General features: G+C 33.0%; 1 protein-coding gene across 15 annotated transcripts in view; it reads left to right on the top strand.

Moving 5' to 3' along the window:
• The window catches only part of LOC129790817 (nuclear receptor coactivator 2), an 81,018-nt gene that overhangs the window by 27,170 nt on the left and 27,658 nt on the right, over positions 1–26,190 (top strand). For all 15 annotated transcript variants that reach the window (XM_055828567.1, XM_055828561.1, XM_055828568.1 and 12 more), the window contains exon 2: positions 5,808–5,929. In XM_055828567.1, coding sequence (XP_055684542.1) covers positions 5,901–5,929 — 29 coding nt within the window. In that variant the 5' untranslated portion in view covers positions 5,808–5,900. The remainder of the gene's footprint in view (positions 1–5,807; positions 5,930–26,190) is intronic.

Here is a 26,190-nt window from a genome sequence, read left to right as displayed (position 1 = left end):
ACGCCTCCATTTGATCTAGAAATCGACTCTATGGCTCATTCGTCTTTTTTTTCTACTAATATATATGTATATACCTACATATTTACCTCGCGAACCCTTTGTCGTCTACACACCGATCGAAAAGCATATGACATACCGCATATATGAGAATAATTGGATGGCTGTGATGGAGTGAATCACCTGCAAAAAGGTGTTCACAATTATACATGAAAAAGGGGGATGACAAATGGTGAAAATGAGAGACCCTATATCCTATTTTTTTCACACCTATTTCACTGAAACAATCAACCTTTTATGTGTGGTGGACACTATGCTGAATAGCACAATCCAAGGACGTCAGTGGAAGACCACAAGAGTTATTTTACTGCGATTTTTTTTGCTCTTTTGGATCTTTGAACAAACATAAAATTATTTCTTTGATTCCTTCATTTTTTTTCAGTGACTCTCAAAAGCTAAAGCTCTTGCAATAAATCCACCTAGTTTGATGAGGAGTAGAGTATAAAGCAAGAAATGGGGGCTCAATCAAATACTCCAATTTGCGTTTCAATAGTTGGTATGGGAGCTAATGTACCAGGGTGAACGAAATTTTGTGGGTTTTGCGGAATGTTTCACAATTTTGTGGTTTTCCAAGCGATTAAATATTTCTTCAGGAGGCAAATGTGTTTTGAGGTGAAGAGAACTTTTGATAAGAATTTTCTAATCGTGAGAAATTGTATGTATACATAATTGTATTGTGTTTTTTACTTGAAGAAATGTTTTCCTTTTCAAATTCACTTTTAAACGTAATTAAAAGATTAAGAAAATTATAAAGAATTCGATAGAAGAAAAACTTAAATATTTTGAGTAAAAAATAGACTTTAAGTTATAAAAACTAATTAAAATAATTAACATGATCTTAAAGACTACCATATCTGATGTTAATAGTTTTTTTTAAATACCTACCTACCTGATGAAGATGAAATAAATCCTCGAAATTTTTAAACTTTCTTAGACAAAACGTCTTCCTTAACCTCTTACCTAGTTTTCGTAGGAAATCAAAACATTAATTTATCTTTATTATTCCAAATCTAGAAGAATTTCAAGACGTCAGAATATCAAATTTTTGTTTTTCTTGACTTTTTTCTTAATCAAGATTTCAAGCTTTTCTTTGTCGCTGAATAGAGACCATTATTTTATTTAATTTCCAAAGAGCTTTCCATTACTAAAAGCTCTTTATGAGAGGCTCTTTTTTATAAATCTGGACATTCAAAAAAAATCTCAGAAATGATTAAATATTTCACAAAAGATTTTCAATTAGTTGGCTTTTTTTTCGTGAAATTTTGAATTATTTTGCAGTTGGGCTTGCGAAAGCGGGAGGGAATTGTTGGAAGTGGAGGATGAGGAGTATTAGTTACACTTCCATTTCCATAAATTTCCATTTTATACTCTTCAGCTGTGTCGCTTTTCCATTGGCATTTTTTTTTCAGCATATCGTAAGGCCTCCAAGTGCTCACTAGGCATATTTTTTAGGGAATTATCATGTGGCCGTGTAAGAGGAAAAAAATCAACATTTTTAAGCTTTTTTTTCGTGCTTCACAAGTAGACTCGGTAACAGTGGTAGAAGATAAAAAGAGAAGTTTGACAAATTGGTCCGATTTGCAAATAAAATGGACATTTATTTCTAATGTTGACTTATATATGTATGTGGGAATGTAGATTTCAGTGTGGTATATAAGATGGAGCATAATGTTGAGAAGGAAAACGCTAATTCAGCAAGACGTTAAATTACATAATGAGTGTGTAACTTCTGGAAACAAACTAGTTACTTTACAATTCTCTCTCTCGCGCGCGCTGGAGCTTTTCTAAGACCCGAGAACACCATGATTATTCTTGTGGCACCTCACACGAACACTCATAGCTGTTGGGAAGAGGAAAAAAAAAGCAAGCAGCTACATATATACTAAAAAATTGACGGGGAAGACGAGAAAACTCACAGAGATATTGATGGTATGCTGTACACCTCGGTTTCAGTGTTGTTTGTTTGCGATTATGACTATTAGAAGCGCGAAAGAATCAGGAGGTAGGAATTGGTGTGAATGAGAGGCTACAGCATTGATACCTTACAAGTACACCGTAGACGTGGGGATGAGTGAGATGGGGAGAAGAAAGAGAGAAAAAAATAATTAGATTCATATGTATGAAATACAACACAAAGCCACGGAGCCACGCAATCCAATTAGAGACTATGAATTAATGGGAGATATGCTAGAGTCAATTAAAAATATAAAAGTCTAAAATATTATTTAGAAAAAAAAGAGGCAACCACGACTGCGAGAATGGGATGGAAATTATACATTGTCTATTTTTGCTTATTAATGTATCTCTTTCCCACCTAATCTAAAGCTAATTTGTGGAATAAGGATGCAAATATATGGACTTTTTGGATCCTACATCACCTTTCAAATAAAATCCCCTGCATGTGTATTAGGCTCTTAAGTTTTCATCATTAGCGAAATATATATGATTTTTTTTTATTGCAAAAAGTATTTCTTGAATGTCTCAAAAGGAGAAATTTCCTCAACAACTAATAAGGACCTGTAAGGCGATTAAAAAGGATATTGATTGTGGAACCATACAGTGTTGGTCTTAAGTTCACTAAATTATAGTTATATGACGATAAAAGATTGACTGTAAATGTTAAACGAAGCGAAGAGATGAGTGACCAATAAAGTTACCCAATTATAGTCACATTAAAGTCAACATGCACATAATTATTTTTTACTTCTTCTTTATTAAATGCCAATGAGAATGGGGTAAGAGAGAAAGAGAACTTTTGATACTTTTTGCACACTGAAATTTTGTTCAAGGATTCGTGCAAAGCTTAGGGAAAGATTAATATCTTAATCCTTCAGCTGAGGAAGCTTTTGTGGGATCTATTTGGATTTGCTATAAGAGGCTGATCAATTTCAACTCCCTACCAAAGGATGTTATTTATTTTGAGGCTTTCATGACATCTCTCAAAGATAAACATCTCGGATAAATAAAATCTTGTAGGGGAGACCGGGGATAAAAAAGTCACTTAAGGGTTTAGAAAAAGCTCAAAATATCATATTTCCCAAACAGATAAAGCGAAATGTATAGCTCATTTCTTTAGGAAATTTACTGCCCTACAACTCTTTCTCACAAGGGAACGTTATACATTTAATAGCTTGGATTGGCTTGAAATTTTCACCAAATATTCTTTACAATGTATAAAAATCCTGTGCCAAGGGTTTTTTCCTACAGCGCCCTAATTTAATAGTTATAATTAATTAAATTTTCCCATATAAAATTCACTTTGGGAGAGCAAAGCGCTCGACAGAAACGCAAGAGAGAGCACTGCGCGCGCGTCTGTGTGAGTGAGTAGTGGTGAGCAGTTCTTTGCCCGTGTGCTCGCTACTTACCACTACTCACTCACACAGACGCGCACGCAGTTCTCTCTCTTGCATTTCTCTCGAGCACTTTGCTCTCCCAAAGTGAATTTTATATTGGAAAATTTAATTAATTATAACTATTAAATTAGGGCGCTGTAGGAAAAAACCCTTGGCACAGGATTTTTATACATTGTAAAGAATATTTGGTGAAAATTTCAAGCCAATCCAAGCTATTAAATGTATAACGTTCCCTTGTCAGATCATTTTGTTCTATCTAGCTAGGAAATATGATATTTTAGGCTTTTTCCAAACCCTTAAGTGACTTTATTAGCCCCGGTCTCCCCTATAGAGTTAAAGGAAATAGAGTTAGGAAAAAACCTGATTATTTTTGTATCTGAGACTTCACAATGAAAAATGCTGAAATAGTTTCGGTCAAAAATGCAAAAGTCTAAGTATAATAAAGTCTTTGTCAAATAAAGTTTAAAATTCAATAAACAAAAATTTACTGAAACGTCGCTGATTAATTTACGAGCCGGCACGTTTTTTCTCGCTTTTCCCATTGCTCCATTAAGGGTGAAAATCACTACTAATTAAGGCTGAAGTTTCTAAAGTCAGAACTTAATTTTTCTCAATTAGACTTAAAGTTTTTAAAGTTAGACTGAAGTGTTATTATCCTAGGACTAAGTTTATTGAATAAGCCCAAAGTTAAACTAGGTCTAAGTTTTTTAAGCTATGCCTAAATTCTTCAAGTCAGACTTTTTTCAAAAGGTTTTACTTTTTGAAGTTAGATTAAGTTAGCTGTGATTTTTTAATCTAGGCCTAATTATTTTTAAAGCTAAACCAGCATTTTTTAGGCCGAGCTTAAGTTGTTTAAAATCACACTTTTGAGGTTTATTCAGATTGAATAAGAACTGATTACATTTTTGGATTATTTTTACCAATTTTAATGCTTGAAGACGGTTAAAACTTAAAACATTAAAAGCATTGCCTAAAAAAGTGTCAGACTAGTTTTAAAAAATTCAAGCTTAGCATACAAAAACAGTTATCATTTAAAAATTATGTCTGGTTTAAGAAAACTAAGACCTAGCTTAAGTATCTTGAGTTGGATTTAGTAGGTATTTAGTATTGAATTATGCTTTCAAAAAAAACAATTCCATGAAAAGCTCATTCATAAAAAAGCATCAAACTATTATAAATTTTCGACTCTTCAACTGCAAATAGTTGTGTGATTTATTTCATTAAAATATTCATTCATTTGTGGTTAAATTTACATTCATAACAATGTAAGTTCCTTTGGAAATTTAAATAATTAATTTATTGTCCCTGTAACGTACTAACAAGCCAAATAATAAAAGCTAACAAGTAGGTAGTTATGTGCAGGTATAGAAGAATAAATTCATGCAGTTTTCTCACTGAATATCCCCCTCTGTGATACAATTAAAATGATATAAAACCTCTATATGTGGGGAGATAATCTGTAGAGATGTCACGGAGGCGCAGTTGTAAGAAATGCTTGAGATTCCTCGAGATGTGCATATTAAAATGGATAAAGATCTGAAATAATTTGTGAGATAACGCTACATGACTTGAGGTGGGCGTCGACGTGTTAAAATGGCTCAGTGAATTAGCATAAAATCGCTCAAGAAAGTGAAGATCTTGAGATTGTTTTTTTTTTGGTGTGGTGCAAAGTTAACTATAGGTATGTACCTCTCTGTGGAAGATTTCCGCAGGAGCTCATCGTGCTTTCCATAGGGGGTGACCTATAATTTTTCATCTGATGCCCGTAGTCCTTCTCCCTTAGAAATTATGCAATTTAAGAACAGAAGATGGTAGTATATAAAGAAAAAAGAATAATCATAAATGGGTTTGTGATGTTTCGGTGCGCGAAGGAGCTACGTGATTCCGAGACAGATGCAATTTCTGGAACCGCTACAGAGACCGGTTTGACGGATGATGATTCTGTGTGTGGTTTTTCGTTAGACATCTATCTTCTTTTCTTCATCCCAGTGGCTCCTCTATACCTCATGGGTGTATGCGGCAATGTATGCTCGATGGGATGGAATGAGAGACGGAGATGGTGCCTTAATTGGCTATATGGAAGGGAATGAGTGAGATGATTGTGCCCCAAGAGAATTTCCAAAGATGTTTCTCTGGCACTATTTGGTCAGTGTGTTTATCTACTTTTTCATTTCGAAGCGATTAGATGATCAACTTTGGGCGCTTTTTTTGCGGGATTCATATTGAATCACAAGAGCGGATGGGGATATAATATGAGATAAAATTGAATTTTTCTCTACCTTCTCCTTCTCCTGTGAGTTTGTGATGGAAGATTCCCAAATTTTTCAAGTATATAATGGGTAGTAGGTACGACAATATTTTCTAATAAAACTCCGTTTTTTTTAAATTAATTTTTAGGTGGCTGGCGTTACAGCGACCACGGAGCGCCCTTCTGCTCCACCAGCGCCTTCGCAGGGTCCATCGCCCGTGCAGCTGACAGATGAACCCCACATGTCAATTGTGGCAGCAGAAAATGCAGGGTGAGTCCTTAAAATATATAATAATCCTTCCACAATTTCTTTGAATTAAGAGTGAGGAAAATTCGAAAGAGAGACAGAAGTTTCCACAACAAAAAACCTTACGGGTGTGGAAATTCTATACCTATATTTTCTATTTCCATCAGTGCTATTTACTTTAAGCTCAAACTCTGGGTTTTATATTGAATTTTTTCCCTTGAGGATTATTTTGTGAAAATAACTTTGGAATTTCTCATTTCGTGACCGAATTTCTCCTACGCATAGCTTTTTTCTTCTTCTTTTGTTCTACGAGAGAAAAATCATTTTCCACGTGGAAGGTGCCTTGGTAAAAGTTCTCCCTTTATGCGTGTTCTAATTCCAATATCTCCAAGTTTTCTTCAATTTCTCGAGGCAATCTTTCCGTTGAAATCTCCCACAATCTCTTCAAATATTAAATTCCACAAAGTTGATTTTTATGTGAAAATTTGCTAATTCTTCTTTTTTTATTGTTATATGAAGAAACATTTAGTTTGAAATATAGAGGAGGAGTTTATTGGCGAAAATTGCCTCTTGTGACTAATTTGAGTTATTTCTGCAATAAATTCTCAAAGTTGTTGATTGAAAAAATCCATTATAAATTCACTTGTGGGCACAATTTTGTCAAAAATGGTTTTCTCTTGTGTCTGTTTTTTCAAAATAAAATATATAATAATAATAATAACTTTTTTTTTCAAAAGAAATAAATTATCATATAATAGCAAAAGTGTGAGTGATATTATTATGAAAATTATACTTTGAGCTTTTGTCGAGCGCCACAATTAATTCCACTATCTTTTAATTGGGTTTTTGCTCGTAAATTGTGATTTATGAGGGAATTTGCTATATATATTTTACCAACTTTTTACGTACATGTTTCATTTCAAAATTATATTGGCAAATTTCGTGAGAAATATTCCACCTTGATGCCTGAAAAAAAATTCAACTAAGAACTTAATTCAGGAGATTTGCTCTTTTCGGGAATTTATACTCTGACGGTTTGGATTAGGGCTCACCAGACAACCTTTTTCTCATGCAAAATTAGGGCGGTATCATATGGATATTCAAATGTAAATTTTCATCCAAAATTTGCATGAGAATTAAAGGTTGCACTTTTTTTTTAGTCACACACATATACATTTTATCTTACTGAAAAAGAGATTCCTCAATTTGAATTTGAATTTTCGTTTTGCAAAAAAGGGGTAAGGTGAAATAAAATATGCGAAAATATAATTCAACGAAAAGCTTTTTCTTCGCTTGATGTTAATTTTTAAGAGCAGAATGATTACAAGAGGTTTTTCTAATGACGTTTTTGAGAAAGCTTTAACCTTAAAGGAAGGCAAAGATTTAACTTTTTGATGTATGACGTACAAAACCAATAATAATTAAGTCTGCAGACATGGTTAGTGCCGCTGAAAATTCTTGATTCTATTACATTTCTTGCTACTGTTTTAAGTGTATTATATAGTTGAAGCGGTACACAACAAAATTTTTGAAGATTATGAAATTAAAAATCTGAAATTCTTACAGAGTTATGCTTAACTTAAAGTTGATTAACAAAGGAAGTTTTTAAAATCTTATATAAAAATGGATTTCATAACCAATTTTGTTAAATTCAGTTTTTTTCTTAATACATAACTTTTTTTAACCCATAAGTATAATTCTTTTCTGTTAATGCACAAAAATTCTGATGTGTATAGAACCATTCTTTTGGTAAAAAGCCCTTAGGTATTCTGAGAAAGTTATCTAAAACTTTAAAATCAATCCGATCATAAAAAAGTTATTAACAAAACTGTAAAAAGTGAAAATTTAAAAAATAGTGTAAAAGTCAAATTAACTCGTTTATTTATTTATATATTTTTTGGATTATCCCATTTTATTTTATAAAACTTCTACAATTAGCATTTTTAAAAGCACTAAAAAGCAAGATCAAGAATTGAGGACTGTCAAAATGTGACCATTTTTTAGAAATTCTTTTGTAATCTTCCTTTAAAAGGACAACCCTTTTCTATCTATTTTCTAAACTGTCGGAATGTTCTAAAGGTTAGAAATATATTCTTGGTATGATAAGAAAAGAAAGTAAGGTTTTGTCTGTAAGCTTAGACTAAATTGTGACATATCCTTGTGGACCTGATGAAGAGGGAATAGTCTTCGAAACGTCGTATATAAAGGCATAACCAAAGCCTTTTGTAAGAAGACGGTGTTCGTTGTTTTTTCTCACTTGCTCCTTGTCAAATTGTATCGCGCTGTCACTGTCAAACAAGAAACACGATTTCTTGTCTTCTTAACAAAATGTATGGGTACAGCTTAAAAGCAGTTGTTTACCGTGCCCTTGGAAGTTTCTAGCCTTATGTGAAGATAGATTTCTCCTAAGCAACTAGAGTTTAGAACCCAGATTACGAAATCTAAGTTGTACTACTCTCGCTCATAACAAATAATGTGTGTGAAGAGTACATCACATATTTTTGCTTTTGGTAGAACTTTAGGGATTTACAACGTCACTGTTGGCTTGAACCCTCTTATTTCACTTAGACTTCTTTTCACGAGAGGAGTACAAAGTATATCCACTACAATATACGACTATTCCTCCCCCTCTCAGTGGGAGGTATTTTCTCAATCATGCAAAATTTCAGATTTCTATCACAAATTGGTTAAATAGTTTACGTGTACCACATTCAGTAGCATGGATGCTGATGGAATAAAAGAAATTTTAGTTTTTTTTTACATCTCCCGCGACACAAAATTGCATCATGTGCGCATGTATTGAGTGAGACACTTTCTCATGTGAAATTTCTTTTTTTTTTCATTCACTTTTCGCGATCCCGAGGCGTGGATTGAATTTTTCTCGATGCATTCTCCTCACTTTTTAATATTTTTTTTTCTCGTTCATCATCTTTGCTTTTTTTTTGCATCTCTCCCAAGAGATCAATTATGCGTGTATATATGGGAGATGTGTTGTGAGTTTGAAAATGAAAGAAAAAAAAACAATATTATGAGATTAGATAGTGCAGAGAGTCAAAAGTTTCCAGCCAAGTATTATGTACAATAAAGTGTATGTATGTGCAATTTTCACGGTGAGTGACGCACCGAGTGAATCTATTTGCGTGACTAAATGCAGTTTCAAATACACAACTTTCTGGGTAGAGTATAGAGAGAATGAGCGAGGAAAAACACACAAGAGAGTAAGAGGGGTGATAATGAGACAGGGAGATACTTCCATTGCATTTTGGTGTTGATGAGTGTATGTAACGAAGAAAAAAAATAGAAAAAAAAGTTGGTATATATATTTGAGGAAAAACAGCCAAGAGTGAGAGAAAAAGGAGCAAAAAATACTTACATTACTTACATACAAGTGCTTTTTCATTCGACACGAAGTGAGGCGCTTATTCTATTCTCATCACACTGCAAATTGATTTTCTGTCTCACTCTAGCTTGTGGGGAAGTGGGTGAAAAAAGCATGAAATGGATGATATGTGTGATGGTGAAAATGAAGATTAAAAGCTGCAGCAATGTCAACCAAGTGCGCAAGATGAGACACTTGCCTCATTTTGAGCGTTTTCTTTCGCGCACTTTCGCTCAATGTCGTGAGCTTTTTTTTCTTCTAATTCTACATTGTAAGTGACCATCGAAAGAACTACCTATGATTTTCCATAATCCCCCTAGTTGTTATACTTAACTACATAGTCCCTCCGATGATATTTGGTCTGTTTTATATCCTGTCATGGTATATGAGAATGTTGTGCGCCTTGAAGCGCTGCGAAAAGGTAAATTAATCCAGGGGATGAAGAAAAAACAACCCCGCTGTATTCGTGACAATCCACATGAGATGTGACATTCCCTTAATGCCGGGGATCGGTGTTGATGCTATGTATATAGGTATTATCTCAATGGGATGGGGCGAAACACAGCACAACTGCGACGAAGAGGAAAAAAAAGGATAAGCAAAGGGACGGTGTGTGATGAGTGGTGGCAGTAAAGTTTATGAAGAGAAACACCATCAGGGACTTTTCGTGATGCAACAAGAGACAATTTCTCATTTTCTCTTTTTTAAAGCATATTGTGTAAGATCATTTTCATGTTGGCATGAGATTTATGAATGAACAAAAGATCACGGGAGGTGAAAATTCAATTCATATAATAATTTATAAATATGCCATTTTTTTCTAATCTAAATTAAATGCAAATTAATACAATTTAATTATCTTATTCTATGTGAGTTTGTGATGGATACAAGATGGCGCTATTGTGGTACCATTCTTTGTACTTGTGGATAATTTTATTTATTAATTTTGCAAGAAAATCATAATTTTATAGCGTGAATGTTGTCTTTAGTCTTGTTTTAAATTCAATCTGTCGTTTCTTACACGACATTCAGTTACCAATCTCAGTGTGATATTGATTTAAATAACATTTTCTTATCTAATTCTCTTATATCAAAAAGAAAGTTTTGAAAAGAGTTTGGAAAAAAAAGTTTTTTTCTGTTGGATTTGAACCCAGGAAGTTTATCTTAGAAAGCAGGAGGCTTAACCATTGTACCAGCAACATGCATGTTTAATAGTCGTGAATGCTAAGAATTCCAGTTAATTCTTTCCTAAAAGTCTAATTGTGATTTTAATTAAATCCAACTGAATGAATTTAATGAATAAGACGTTAAATTTAATTCAATATTAAAAAAAAGAGCAAGAAGAGTGATGAGAATAAATAAAATGTGTAAAAATGAGAATTCTCTGAATTTGCCCGTGATCATTGAGCAAAGGGCCTCAATTCGAGGTAAAATACCGAATAAATCTCTAGGTATAATTATTTGAGGTTTTTTTTTATTTAATTTGTGTGACATGCAGGTAGGTTGAAATGAAAAAGAAAAAAAAAAACTTCTGAAACTCTCCACGTGCCCCCCTCAAGACCAATTTTTCTTCACCGTTTCTCCCACAAACTGTGTGTGTTTTTTTTTGCATTTTTATTACTCCACAACAATTCATTCAATGGCAGTACAAGACTCAAGTATTGTGTAAGTGATATTATTAACAAATCCCAAAGCAACTTTTCAACTCAGCCACTCGAATGGGGTATTAAGGCAACAGAAGCGGGGACACACCATGAATAAATCCATACATTTTTGCTATTTTTTTTTTTCGGTGAAGCAGTATATGTGTTTTTATTTTTCATGGAACTTATTGGTTTCCATTCAGTCATCTCACTCACGCCGCTATCACGTGCTACAGCTGAGGGAGCGAGATGACATTGATTTTGGGGAATCGCGCGTGGATGTATGTAGTTGTTTTGTATATAATGGTGGTAGTCACTATATGTGGATGCTGCGACGGAGCTTCGAGAGAGAGAGATGTGTACCCAACCACCGAAATGAGACGATCGGGGGAGAGAATGCTGTGTTGTGTCGGCGTCGCGCAACTTTATAAATATTGATCGAGCTTTTACTTGGTCGATTCTGCTTCATGATTGTCGCGGCGTCCCCGAAATCAACATACTATCTCACTCATACACACATAATTCCTCAGTGATGTCTCTGTTGCTTACACAATTCACAAAGTTGGGATTGATACCAAGTGGTGACGTCACATTTGGCATTAAAGTATCGTCGCATCTGTTTTGCTCTCTCCACACACTCATGCAAATTCCACGGCGAATGTGAACAGCATTTTTGGGGGACAGCAGCATCAGAAAAATACCATTACTACCTATACTATTTTTCACATTATTCTATCTTTTTCATAAAGAAAAAAGTCTTTCCTCCTATTCTTTTCATTCCATTTCTCGTTATTAATTCCTCACAGAGTTGTGAAGTGATCTCCTTTAGATTCTTCTTTCCCTCCCCCCAAATAGTTTCTGAATCATTTTCTAAAAATTCGTCATCTAAAAAAACATTTTTTGCACTATAAGTCCAAAAATGTCACGGAAAAGTTTGCAAACGAGACAATTTCATTGATCATTTCCATGAAATTGTGAAATTATCCAATCACATGTTCAACCATTAATCATACAAAGAGAATTAAATGTCACCTAAAATGGTATAAAATACATTTAACATGGTGTATAAAGAAAAATATCTAATTGAAACGTTAAGACAGCGTAAAATTTGTAAATTTTGTGACGAGATTTATTACAAGGTAGATCAGATGTTTGTTGCTGCTTGTTTTTTTTTTACTTTTAAATTAAAATCATGGTGAAGTTTGCACTGGTGCGATGGTTTATAAGGCATTCAAAATGGCTACCAGTCGCCATTTTAAAAAAATAGAAAGAAGTTTTTAATGTAATTTAGAGGATGTTTTGGTTTCTGAACATCCCTAAAAGTTCGGGAAGATCAAGCTTTTCTTTAGATGTGAAATGGAAAATTTACTTTTCCTCCGGACAGCGTCGGAAATGAAATCTCAGTTCAGAATTAAACGCGCAATTCTGCCAGAGCTTTCGGCACAAGACAGTGCCTTCCTCAGTGGCTGTGAGGAGAGGAAAATTTATTACAATCAAATTTACAACAAAGAAAGGAAATATACAGGAAAAACAAAACATTCAAAACTCTTACATCATGTGCAAACAATTTCTGAACATCGTCAAATAGTTTTTTGCAGAAGGCATACTAACATGGAGAGGGCAACCTGAGTAGAATACAAAAATACAAAAATTTTTAAGAAAATGCAAGAAAAACTCGGGAAAAATCAAGAAAAATTACAGCGTAATTGAAAAACGTAATTGAAAGCTCTGGCAGAATTGCGCGTTTAATTCTGAACTGAGATTTCATTTCCGACGCTGTCCGGAGGAAAAGTAAATTTTCCATTTCACATCAACATTTCACGTCGGCTTTTCTTTAGAGATCAAAAATTTATTTTTGTGTTAAAAATTTTATAAAGAAATTATAAAAGAAATTTTGAAATAATGTAAAAACCATCGGCGTGAGAAAAAACGACAAATATTTTAAATAAACGTCAAACATAGAAAAGAACGTTACGTTAGAGAAAAATCATAAAATGTCAGAAAACAAACGTCAACCGTGAAAAAGGAAAAATCGAACATTAAAAATAATAATTTTAAAGGTTAGAAAAGAAATGTCAAACGTTCGTAATGATGTCAAGTTTTTTTTTTAAATTTATTTTCAAAGGCTTTAGATTGTTATAATTTTTAATTCTGAGCTGTTATCTAAAGAATGTCTGCTGATGGTATAGAAGGTATAGAATGTTTTCCAAAAAGCATAAAGTAGATTATCTGCTACTGTGTGGGACAACCTTTTTTTCGATTAATTATTAATTAATTAAAATAATTATTGATTTGTCCAAAAATGGAAGCAATGACGTCATTGTTGTATCTTTTTACTTCTTAAATGCATAAAGCATACAATAAATGATTTCTGCATGAAAAGACATAAAAACACAGTTATGACGTCATTCTTAGCTTTTTTGATTAATATTTGCAGATTTTTTCCTTGCTATTCCAGTGGAAATATCTTTGGTGATTTCCGATTCTTTTTAGCTGTGATTCTTTTGAAGAAAAGAATAGCACAGCTTCTGTGTACCACCTAAAATGCAATGAGCACGAATTAGGGTCCCCGCATTCCAAAAAACGTATGCTCCAAAAATTTATTCTCACAAGATTACATACATATGTCTCAAATGAGGAATTTTCTGGATTTTTCTCATACAGGAACTGGTAAAGTCCTTTGAATAGGTGAAAAATATCTGCAATATTGCTTATTTTTCTCTTCTATCATTGCCAACAACGCAGAATTTATCTGTGGGCTCGCTTATTAATTAGAACATCACCATCAGTGAGAAACTTGAGACGGCAATCTCGGCTGAAAATCCCAAAGAGATTCACTATGGGCAATGTTTTTTTGCGCTTTTTGCGTAAACATGTTGGCATGACAATTGCATGATTCTCTGGTATAAGCCAGCAGCGTAAAAAGAGCGTTTGTTTTTTCTTCAATCCAACCGCGAGTGGCTTTAAGTTGTGAAACCGCTATGAAAATTATCATTTGGCTTATGTGTGTTTTATTCAAAAACCGCTAAATTATCTCACCATGCTTCCGAATGTGCCCGTCAATGTGGAGTTTTCTCTGTTAGGTATATTTTAATGGCATTTGCCGACAAGTGGGACAGTACAAAAAAATTTGAGAGGGAGACAAAAGCACCTGATAAGCGTGGCTAAAGAAGTTTTCAATTTTTTTTTCAGTTTTTTTATTTATACTTCTCTTAAGGTGTGTGTGCTTTGAGATTTTTTTCTTGGGGAGGTAAATCTCCTAAAATAGTTGGTGAGCTTTTTTTTCGGGTGTTATTGAATTTTTATGGGTTTTCCTCAAGGAAATTCCATTTTGAAAGTGATACACATTTTAGTGAAACTTCAAGGATTAAGGTTGGATTTAAACTATGTGTGGATATTTCTATCTCCCTTGCACGGGGAGGGAAGTTAAATGAAAAGCTCTCAACGATACGGGCTTGCAAGGAGGTTGGGGGAGGGGAGGCTTTCTGTGTAGTGAGGTGTGAGAAGCTCTTTTGTGCGGGAGCTTTTTCTCCATAGAAACACCCTCTCGTTCGCAACAAGAGATGCTTTTTGGGTGGGCGCTTGCGTGCTGGAACGTAAACACACGGAGATGATGAGATCCACGAAAGAAGAGCGAAATGTGTGTATATATGTGTGTTGCTGGGCGGCAGAAGAAAAGCTCTCTTTTGAAATTGCGCTGTTGGGATGTGATAAAATGCAAAAATTTTCCCTCATCTGTGGCTTTGCAATTGTGAGTTGTTTTGCACAATTATTTAGCATTTTCCATGAGCTACACACCCCCCTCGGGGGTTTGCAATGGATGGATGATGAATACATAAAAATTCCAATGAGTCGCAGCGGGTAGCTTCTCTTTATAGATGAGGAAAATTTAATCATGGGAAATATTTGCATGAAAAGAAAATGATGAAGCACATGGAATTTTCACAAGAAATGTGTACATCACATTTTACAAATTAAATTCTCTTCTCTCTCGTAGTTGTGCATTTAGCAAAACGTGCACCTCATAATCTTTTCTTCGTTAGATTTTCCCATCTTCTCATATCAGAACAATCTCCGCATAATACAAGCGCTTCCACATCTCGAAAATGTTCTAGGTATTGATTTTTTCATTGGAACTTCTCTCTCAACGCCCTGAATTTCTTATTGGGGAGATATTCTCCCACAACAATTTTTGGGTGATGCTCGAAGCAATTTTATTCTCTTCCGAAAAATTTTCCCTCATTGCGCGAGAGAGATTTGGAAAAATTCTTATTGGTGAGAAATTAGTGGTGTTGTTGTGGGAGTCCATTCATTTATGGAGAAAGGGTCAATGACTTAAATGTTTGGTCTCTTTTGTCCTCCATCGCAATTGATTGTGTGTTCAGGGTGGAGGAAAAAGCCTTTTTCATTGTGTCACTTTTGGATTTTTCTCACCAACACTTATGTGTGTGGGACATTATGGTTGTTTTCCGTCGATGGGGCAATTGATTTTGGGTGCTTTCCGTCGTGCCGAAAAGAGAGGAAAAAAAAGCTCCGTCAATAGAACATTGAACTTGAGGCAATTTTCTCTCTTCTCTCAGTAAACACGTGTGTCTATGCCAGATAGACCCACCAGAATAATTTTCTCGTGAGTTTCACTTGAAAATTTATTGTCTGTGGACGCACTTCTGGCCTCCGGGGATTTTTCTTGGGGTTCCCTTTTATCATTTACATTGAATCAATTTGCGTTCAATTTTATTCCTTTTGTGAAATCCTCTCAATTTTATATTTATCAGAGTAAAAATTTAAATGTAGTGATTGTGTGATAATTTAAAGTGATGCTAAAGAGCGCTAATTGATGTATATATTTTTTTAGATTTTTGTGAAAAAACGTGTTAAAGGCTTTGCGAAAGGAGGTGATCCGCTTTCTACAGGGAAAATTCCTCATTCTAAAGATCAATCGGGACACGCGTATTCTTGTTGGGGATTACAAAAGAATAAAAAGTTTCCAAAGAAATTTTTCATTTTCCATCAGAATCGGCAGTGAAAAACTGGAAAAGTTTTTTTTTCAAAAATGCAAATAATGACGTCATGATTGATTTTTGTCTCTTTCAATGCCTGACGAATGAAATTATCTCGGCAAAACTATCCATTGAAACATTGGTGTGAATGTTTCATACATTTAATGGAATGAAAAAAACTATAGTGACGTCATTATGTGTATTTTTTGGTATTTTTTCTAGGCTTTTTCCCAGGTGATTCTATTGGAAAATACTAATTTTCTTAGGCTATTTCTTATTCTTTTTTGATTTTATGAAATCTTCCGCGTATTCTGATTGTTTCCTCGTAACTAAATTTTTCATATTGGAACTGATAAACCTCTTTAAGATGTTCTTATTCCTTTAAAAAAGATAATGTGTGTTTATTTCTGGTTCTAATAAAATAATTCTAAATAATTTACTAACAGATATTAATGAACAGGACTCATTCTTTATTATATAGATTTGTCTTTTTTCATAATTTGAAAAGTTTCATCGGAGCTTTGAATATCCATGTAAAAAGGAATTATTTATTTCGTTAAAAGATCTTTAACCTTAAATAAAAAGGTAAGCTCATAGTTGGTATTAAATTATAGAATTTAATCGTAACAAAATGGTACTGATTTAAAACAAATTAAACATTAATTTACTTGCTCTAATTATATTTAATTTATATTCAAAATTAGAAGTAAATTTAATTGATTTTAATCAATTTTTTTCCTGATATTTTATAAAAATACTTCAGAAATTAATTTTTTGATTGAAAAAAAAAATAAATAAATAAATAGAAAAACGATTGGAAATTTCATTTTCCAAGACTCCTCTTAAATAAAGAAAGAGAAAAGTCACACAATGCCAATATCTCATCAGAGATAAGATGCACTGCAAAGTATAATTGAGAGCCTTAATTTAGCAAACATGTAGAGAGATTATGTAGTTACATATACCTACTTATACAAATATACATACATACGTGTATATGTACATAAGAATATACGCAGATAAAACTATCTACACTTCACAATCACTTCTTCTCAATTTAAAATATCCCTTGTTTGTTGTTGCTATATGTATTGTGCTACTGTATTGCCGTTTATGCATAAATTTATTTTGCAAAACATCCCATAAATGCAATTCCTTTGGTAATTTTAAGAGAGCTCAATATGAGTTTGTGTGCTTTTTAATATGTATAAAATATATATGCTTATAGCGTACGTATATTATATTTTGTCACAAGGGGGAGAAGAAGTGTATCGTGATAAAGAAAAGAGGAAAGCAAGATGAAGAAAACGAGAGCTTCAAATCTCACTTGAGTATCTCTTAAAACTCCATGTAATATTTCTCTCGACATTCATGATAGTGAGACGTGTGCTGTGTGTGGTTGCTTCTTACTTTATTTTTTTTTTGTTATTTTACTTCACTTATTGTAAAACAGAAAGTGAAAAATGTGTTATTTCACTTTAATACGAAAGAGGCAGACACGGTGGAGAGTGATAGTGGAGTGAATGGGGGAGGACTGTATGGAAGAGAAGTCTCCGTGGCAAAACCTTATGTGGATGAAGGAATTGTGTAGGTCAGGAATCATGGAAGTTCTCTTGCGTCTCTGTGCTAATGTGCACAATAAAGTGAATGTGGTACAATGGAAAAGTTAGAGAGACGATAATTTTTCTTCTGTTGACTCTTTCACCAATTTTCTTCGCAGTGTATGTACACACCACCATCGAAATCCTATTATTGGACATTTTATAGTGCCAATATTGTATTCAAGAGCAGAGAAAAGGGATTTATTGTGTTTGTGCTGACTTAGACAAAATTTTTTTTTTCGTTGTTGGATGGGACTCGCCTTTTCTTGTATAACCCACCCACTATATGAGAAAATATAACCCCCAAAGAGTGAATTTATATCTCAAGCGCGCGTAACAATTCCATCCGTAGAGTGAGTGACCAAACGTGCTGCACAAGATATTTTTAGCAGGATAGCTTTTTGGATTAATCAGTAGCATTCTGACGTCACGCAACGTTTCAACATGAATTTTTGCATGTAAGGAAAATATTCAATTTAAATGTTTTTTCAATGTATTTTCAGTGTTTTGTAAAACATTGAATATGTCATGGGTTTCTGCTTGAAGAAATAAGCTTATACGTTGTTTTGTCAATGAAGACTTGACGTAGGTTCTTTTGCTTTGTTTTTTTGTTTTAATTTAAATATATTTTGTCTTTTATGTACTACCTCACCATAATGTTGTACTAGCTACAAAAGCTCAATGAAAAAAGGAGCTTTTATGTGCATTTATTAACAATTAATTTTTCTATTCTATGGAAAAGAATATTTTATTCACGATGAAAAGATTATTCTAATTTTTATCTAAATCCTCTAAAGTTCTTCTTAGTCTTGCTTCCTACACTAGCTGTCTTAGTCATTATGGTTATGACTTTCTTACTTGTACAGAAGGATATGTACAAAACGTGACTGAATTTGTTATGTTGATCCTTTAAGATTGAAGAAGCTTTCATTTTATTAATTCTTAATGATAATTCTTATCCTCAGGAAAATTTTCTGTTGCTGTGGTTTTTAATATCTCTAAATAATAACCTTCAAAAATCTGGGTTTATGTTCAAAATAAAAGTATTGACACACAAGTTAAATAATAAAAATTAAAGCTTTCGGATAAACATGCTTATTTTAGTATGAACTTAAATAAATTTTTGATCTATGAACGGTGCAATCTTAATAAAAAAGCAATTTAGAGTTAAATATATATTTTTTTTAGGGAGAATCGTCTTTATTATAGGCGATTTTCCCTTTCAAAAACAAATAAAAAATGTACAGAGGAAATATTCTTACAAATTTCAGTTGAAAAATTAAAAATATTTGTTTTAAAATTAAGTTAGATTGACCATTTAAATTACGTGCAACCAGCTGCACCCCCATTTTTCGTATTATGAAAATATAGAAAAGCTGTTTTCTTTCAAAAACAGAATATACCAACATAAAATATTTGGAAATAATAAAGTCAAATTGCATTCAATTTTAATCTTCTAAGGAACATACTAAAAAGATCTGACTTGATGTTAATACTTGGAGGATCCGATATTTCTAACCTTCAAACTTTGATTGTAAGTTTTTCACAAAAAGGAAAGGTCTTTTAAATTTTTCTTGATGAATTAAAAGAATTTATAACGATCCATTAAATATATTTTATTCTATGACTATTTAAAAAATCAAATTGGCCACAGTGTCCAGCAAAATCCTTCAAGGGTTGAAATAAAACCTACGCAGAAAGATAAAAGATACGGAAATATTTTAAAATATTTTATTCTATATTCATAAATACCTAGAAACTATATTTTAAACAATTTAACATAACAGGTGGTTTTACTTTTAATTATTATTTTATACCTTCTATATGGTAAAGTTACCTATATATTGAGGGTGCAGCTCGTTTCACCTTCCACATTGTAGTCTATAAATGAAAAAGAAAAGAAAATAAGTCTGATAATCAATTTGTATATCAGTTTCCAATGTATGTAATAAGTTGTCTTAATTTATTATCCTGCTTTTTGCAAAAGGTCTGGGTATTTTTGTATTACATTCTGCTGGAACCCCAATTGGAGTTTGTGTGTGTGTGGCGATCGCAAGAGATAACGAGGGACATTAATGTCGACAAGACAGTCATAAAAGTGATAGATTGGCATAAACTATTTAAACAAATGCGATATTTATGCAGAATGGCGTCGTTGCGTTTTCGCAAATTGCAATCTTTATCCATTTATTGTGTGTTTTATTGAGCGCGATTGAGGGAGAAAAGAAGTGCAAAAAGTTCTTCATCATTTTTGCTCTTCACTTTTCCCAAAGATTTGTGTTGTTCAGGAAATGGCATCACATTTTGCTTTTATTTTTCAAACTGAAAAGGATATGAGGGTGGATAACATAATAAAGCGCAGACAACATAGTACACAAAATGCTTTTCCAACTGATTTAATGGTCTCACCCACAGTTTGTGTGCTCGTGTGTGTTTGTTGGGGATTTTGGTGGAAAAGTGGTTTGAGTTTTCGGACATGAACTCGCGCGCGATGTCTTTTTTTTTATCAGACTCACCCGGAGCTTTATCTACGTTTTTCCTGGCTGATAGCAATCGCTTTATCTCACTCACTCAGGTCTATCTGGTTGTGCGGTGTTTTTTCCATCCAAAATACACACACGCGCCTAAGCTCGTTCCTTCACCCCCAAACGCAGTTCGACAGTAAGGTTAAAGTTTACTGACCGTCACAAATAAATACAAGCACATTCGGGGGTTGTCGCACAAAATTCGTGTGAATTTTTATACAATTTTCTCAAGGTGTGTGTGTATGTTGGGAAAGATGAGAGAGAATTTTGTGCGCGAGTTTAGTACCAAAAGAGAGGAAGATACAAACTTTTCTTCTATTATGTTTTATTTTCCTCCTTGCTTACATCTCTCCAAGCCCAAGAACTATTTTGAGAAAGAAACACCCGAGAAAATTTCTCATGATAAGAGAGAGGAAAGTATTTAGGTATACACGAAAGCTTTTTGGAAGAAAAATAGACATTTTGCTGTTTTTCCTTGGGCTGAAAAGAGCGACGTGTGGTTGATGGAATGTGAGAGAGAGAAAGAGAGAAAGTTGAGAAAAGCACCACACAAGGGAAAACCATGACCTTGCAGCAAGGGGTGTGAGCTTTCACAGCGAATGTGAAGGAAAAGCTCGATCAATAAAACTCTAACACAACTTTCAATTTATTATGCCACCTTCAGCATTTTGAACATGCTGTTTATGGAGAAAATTAACAAGAATTCATGACACACAAGGAAATTCAATTAAAAGTAAGGTGGTGTTATATGGAGAAAACTCCTTTTTACACCACATCGCGCATTGAATAAAATAAGTTATGGATGAAATTTCTTCGAAGCAAGAACAACAAGAAGATTGAGTGGCGGGAAAAGAACAAGAGGAAATCAATAGAAGGGGAAAATTTCAACATGAAGAGGTGACACAGTGTCTGTATTTTTAGTCGTTTGCGGAAATTTTGTGTGAAAATATATAATACAAACCAATTGAGCAACATAAAGAAAGTCACGTCATCACTTTTCACTCTCTTCTCACTATTTTTGCAACACATTTTCTATTTTTTGCTTAAACAGGTGAGTCGTCGTGACGTAGGAAAGAGACATGGCACACAAAAAAACATAACACGGCACTTTGTCCACATTGCATTTCTATATGCATTTTCCACCTCCGCAATGTGCTGAGCTTTTCACCTGAATCCGCACGAATGAGAATATTTTCTCACCGAAACACGAGATGTTGACTTTTGAAATGAAAACTCAGCAAAAATGAATTAATTCATGATGATTCAAATGTTTCGTGTTTTCTTTTCTTTTTTTTTGAACCAGGCACCAAAGAAAATAAATAGGAAAAATTGTAAGATTAAAACGTGTGTTAATATAGAATTGCATTAGATTACACAATAGGGGAATGTGGGGAGAGAGCGTACTAAATGACACATAAAAATGTTTAATAGCTCACATTTTCACTTTCCTCTTGATTTTTTTTATTTGTTGAGAATATTGTGTATAATTTTTTTTTGGGTTTTCCTACATTACTTAGGTAGGTATTTATTCTTATTGAATCAACTTTACACCCAATTTAAACTTCTAAAAGCTCCAAATATTATATAGAAAGTTTGCAAAAGCTATGGAATTAGTACCAATTATGTGAAAATCAAAGTTGTAGACGTAATTATGTGTAAAATATTTAAAGTTCCATAAATCAGTCGTTATATTTACTTACTTCGATTCAAAACAACATAGTTCATTCACACAGTCTACATTCTTTGTATATATTTTGTTCTTTCTACCTCACACTTCTCTATTTTATTTATTACTTAAAAGAATCTTCAAAAGTTTAACAAAACCGAAGATTTTTTTTTGTATTTATGAAAATTCGGTATTGAGCAAAATAAAAGCAAAGATCAGCTTCTAATTAATTACATCTACTAACTGCTCGTAAATTAATGTAATAGGGGTTGTCAAGAATAAAGTCTTGTTGAAACTACTCACAGTTCTTTACACTTGACTTCATTATAGGGGGTTTCTCATTATTTTCCCAAATAAAACGACAAATTGAATTTATACCAAATAGTATCTTGATTGAGTCATTTCCATGACAATTTTCCACATGATGGGCTCTTGGGGGGTGGGCGGTGTATGGGGGTGTTGTCGCAGTTCCCCGGTGTTTTGCAAATTTGTCGCATGATTTGAAGTGTTGATGTTGAATCAACACTTTGATTACAATTTCATTCTTCTGTAAATACAAATTGTGATATAATGATTTCAGAAAGGAATTCCCTTTGCGGGGGTTAACGAGGGAGTTGTGTGTTTTTCATCATAAAATATATGTTGCTCCTTTGAGATATATAGTCAAGTGTAGCTAGCAAAGTCCTTCCAAGTTGAATTTATGCGTCACAATTTTTGTCTATTTTTCTTCTCTCCCTAATAATTTTCTGAATTTGCCATAAAAAAGTGTCACTTGCTCGTTATATACATACATTGTATATTTTCCGAGTAAGAGAGTGATAAATAAAATGTAGAAAACATACAAATTTAATAGAACAATTTATATTCATGGTGGCTCGTTTTTTGGTGGCGTCTATTCAACAATTCGTTTGATTAATTTGCACAATAGCGTTTACATTTTTACGGCATCTCGCACTCCTTCCCCCACATTGATGGTACTTTTTTCTTTCCTCTGACGCGTGGTATTTTCTTTTCAAATGCAAGCAAGAGAAAATATCTATTTTCCTTTTTCTTCTATGATTTCTCTCATCATGGTGCTGCTGCTTTTTTGATTGAAAATAATATCACATTCTAAATTTGTCATCTTCAGTATCAATCTCATGCCACACAAGTTCTTTTTTTTTTTGTTCTTTTTCCTTGCCTTTTGCGGGAGATAAAAGGACGATGCTTGTGAAAGAATTTAGATTTGATATAAAAAGACATGTGATTGTGTGATGCTTCTTTTCCAACCTCTCTCTTTTCAAGGTTGACAGAATTTTCAATTTTCCTTCATCTAAAATTTTTTTTTTGGATGCTTCACGATTGAGGTGGGAGTTTCTTTTCGTGTTGTTTTCGTTTTTTTCGTCAACAAAAATTTGTGTGTGATCTCATTATGTTTCTGAAGGTTGGTGTGATGAGACATTTTTGCCATATAGTTTTCACTCTCAAAAGAAGGAAAATTTATTGTATCACGATGTACGAAAAATTCAAATGTTTTTCCTCGAAATTGAGGTGACATGTCAAAATGTATTGGAATGAATTTGTATTTTATTACATCTCAAAATTTGGAAGTTCAAACACGCATTTGTCAATTAGGTAATGAAAAATCATTGCTATCTGCTTCAGTTTTGAAGATATTGTAATTTTTTTTTGTTAAGAAAAATCAACTTTTCTGTATTTTTGTATGTTTTTGTTAATTTTTATGATCTTATTGATCATGAGAAACATTAGAAATGCAAAAGAGATTTTAATGTTATATTTTTGAATATTCACAATATTTAATTTTAGAGATGTTGGCAAATATTTGATATTTGTAGATTTAGGAGATAAATATTCAAAGGAATATCATAAAATAGATGAATGATAAAAATATGGATCATAAATATTCAAAAAAAATAGATAAATTGCGAAAGATTCGATTTTTAATTAAAAATAATTTGAAATCATTTTTTTTGAAATTTATCTTTGGATATCTAAAGAGTTTTTAGACTCTTAAAACAAAAATAAAAATATAGGTAGGTATCGATTTTTTTAAAAGATAAACATTAAATTAAAAAATATTAGATTGACCTTTCAAACTTTAATACAATAGTTTGATTTAGACCAAAATCTTTTATTAAAACTAGAAAAAAAAATGAATGTGAAATTTTGACAGTTCATATAAGATTTTTTTTATTAAAAATATTTTAGATTTTTTTTTTTTTTAAGAAGAACATGGGAAATAATTTTTAAATTTTATAATCCGACAAATGAAAGGAACGAACTGTCAAATACTAAAAATCTTAAATTCTAAGAAAAGAAATGATTTTTGCTAGAATCTTTCCCAATTTAATTTTTCTCAATTGAAAATCTTTGAAGTAAATTGTCCTATAAAAAGAGTTTCTTTTAAATGAAATACAAACTTTATGAATTAACTTTTTATTGAAAAAAAAATCCATTAAAATAATTAAAATTTAAATACATACTTGCCTTTTGAATAAACAAGTTAATTACATTACTTTTGTGTACATAAAATCTGTGTATTTCAGTATTAAATTCATTCGATTCATCAAGTGCAATTAAATTGCCGTTAAAGAAAAGCCAAGATCAAAGAGACTGGTGGATTGAATTGGTGTATGCATATGAATAATTTAGATAATTCTCGAGATATACTATGAATAATTTGTTCTCTAAAGCAACTTGAGACCAAGGGGTGTTTATCTGAATGAAAATCTTCGGATCTTCGGATTATTCGTTAAAGATTCGGATGATTCGCGAAAGATTCGGATTATTCGCCAAGATTCGGATTATTCGCCAAGATTCGCTTGATTCGCCAATATTCGGTTGATTCGCTAAGATTCGGTAGATTCGCCTATATTTTTGGTGCACAAATAACACTTTTTAAGCAAAAAACTATAGCTTTTAAGTATTTCGCGTATTATAGACGTACCTAAAGTATCTAAACGTGTTTGTTTGAATTTTTTGAACTTGATTTAAAGTTTAGAACAACTTTTATTTTAGTAAAAGGTTCTCAAATCGTCGGAAAATTCGATTTTCTAACTTTGGAGCCAAACTGTACTTAAAAGCACTTGAGATATAGCCTTCATTCAGAACTTTTAGAATACTTACAAGAATTTTTTAAATGGCGAAATCTTCTAAACGGTGACATAGATTTTTTTTTTTCATTTTTTTGTATGGTAAAAGATATTGAGTCAGGCTACAACATATCAAAATTTAAAAGATTTGCCTAATGGGGATTCGGGGATATTGCCCCTTAATGTTAGGGAATTTTTGTTTTTAATTTTAGCGCCTCTTGCGGCCATTTTTGGAACTTTAAATGTTCTAGACAGTTGTAAGGCTTCTTGAAACCTTTCATTTGAGCTTGAGTTGGTAAAAATCGGTTAAGTCGTTTTCGAGTTATATCGAAAAAACACTTTTTGCTTTGGGCCGCCATATTTGCTAAACGGCTTGACCGATTGTCAAGTGTAAATTATCGATGAAAACGTCTCACTGAGCTCTACAACATACTAAAATTTCAGACCTCTTGCTGTAAGGGAAGTGGTTAACGATATTTCAAAATGGTGGACGGCGGCCATCTTGGATATTGAAAATGCGAAAAAATGAAATTTTACACCCACATTTCCATAGAAAAGTTCAAACCCGAAGTCTCTATCTTTTACCGTTCTCGAGCTATAAAGCAAAGTTTAAACCATCACCATCGGTACGCCGGTGGAACAAAAATGTCATTCCAACTTTTTCGTAATGTGGAGTGACTAAAACACATAAAACACCTAAAACATAACTTATATGAAGTTTGAACGCGGTCTGAGGTAGTCAGTTATTCCGACATTAACTAATTATGAAGAATGTTAATCAAAATTAGCAAATATTTGTAAATATTTTCCAATATTCGCCAATATTCGTGAAGATTCGGATTATTCGCCATGATTCGGATGATTCGCTAAGATTCGTCAAGATTCGCGAAGATTCGCCTAAAATATCCAAAGATTCGCCAGATAAACACCCCTTGCTTGAGACACAAATCAACACTGACTTTGGGTTGCAGCAATAACTTTGGAGAAGGGATTTTTTTTTGCTTTTTCTTTATTTAAAAGAAAAAAAAATGGAAAAAGCTCCCACATAGATACTCGGGGAGTTTTCTAGGCAAAAGTGGCATGGGGGCAGACGGTCTCTTGGTGAAAGACTGCAAAAAAAATGTGTGAGGGTGCAGCAAAAAGAGCGCGAATCAATTTACACGGTGTTATTGTTGTAGCAGATAGTGTAATATGAAAGCGATTTCAATCAAATTAATTGTCTCTGTTCGTATACATTATATATTGAGAATGGGTGTATGGTGTAACTTTATGTAACGAACTTGAAGTTGGATTTTTGTATAGTTTTCCTTCTTTGTCTTCCTTCTGTGTCTCGTCTTTTTCGCCACACACATATCGGGGCGAGCGCGTTTCCAACTGCA

The sequence above is a fragment of the Lutzomyia longipalpis genome, chromosome 2 (genome assembly GCF_024334085.1).
Source record: "Lutzomyia longipalpis isolate SR_M1_2022 chromosome 2, ASM2433408v1".
In the NCBI taxonomy this organism is placed as follows: Eukaryota; Metazoa; Arthropoda; class Insecta; order Diptera; family Psychodidae; genus Lutzomyia; species Lutzomyia longipalpis.
Note: the sequence above shows the minus strand (reverse complement) of the source record. Positions and strands in the feature narration are given on the sequence as shown.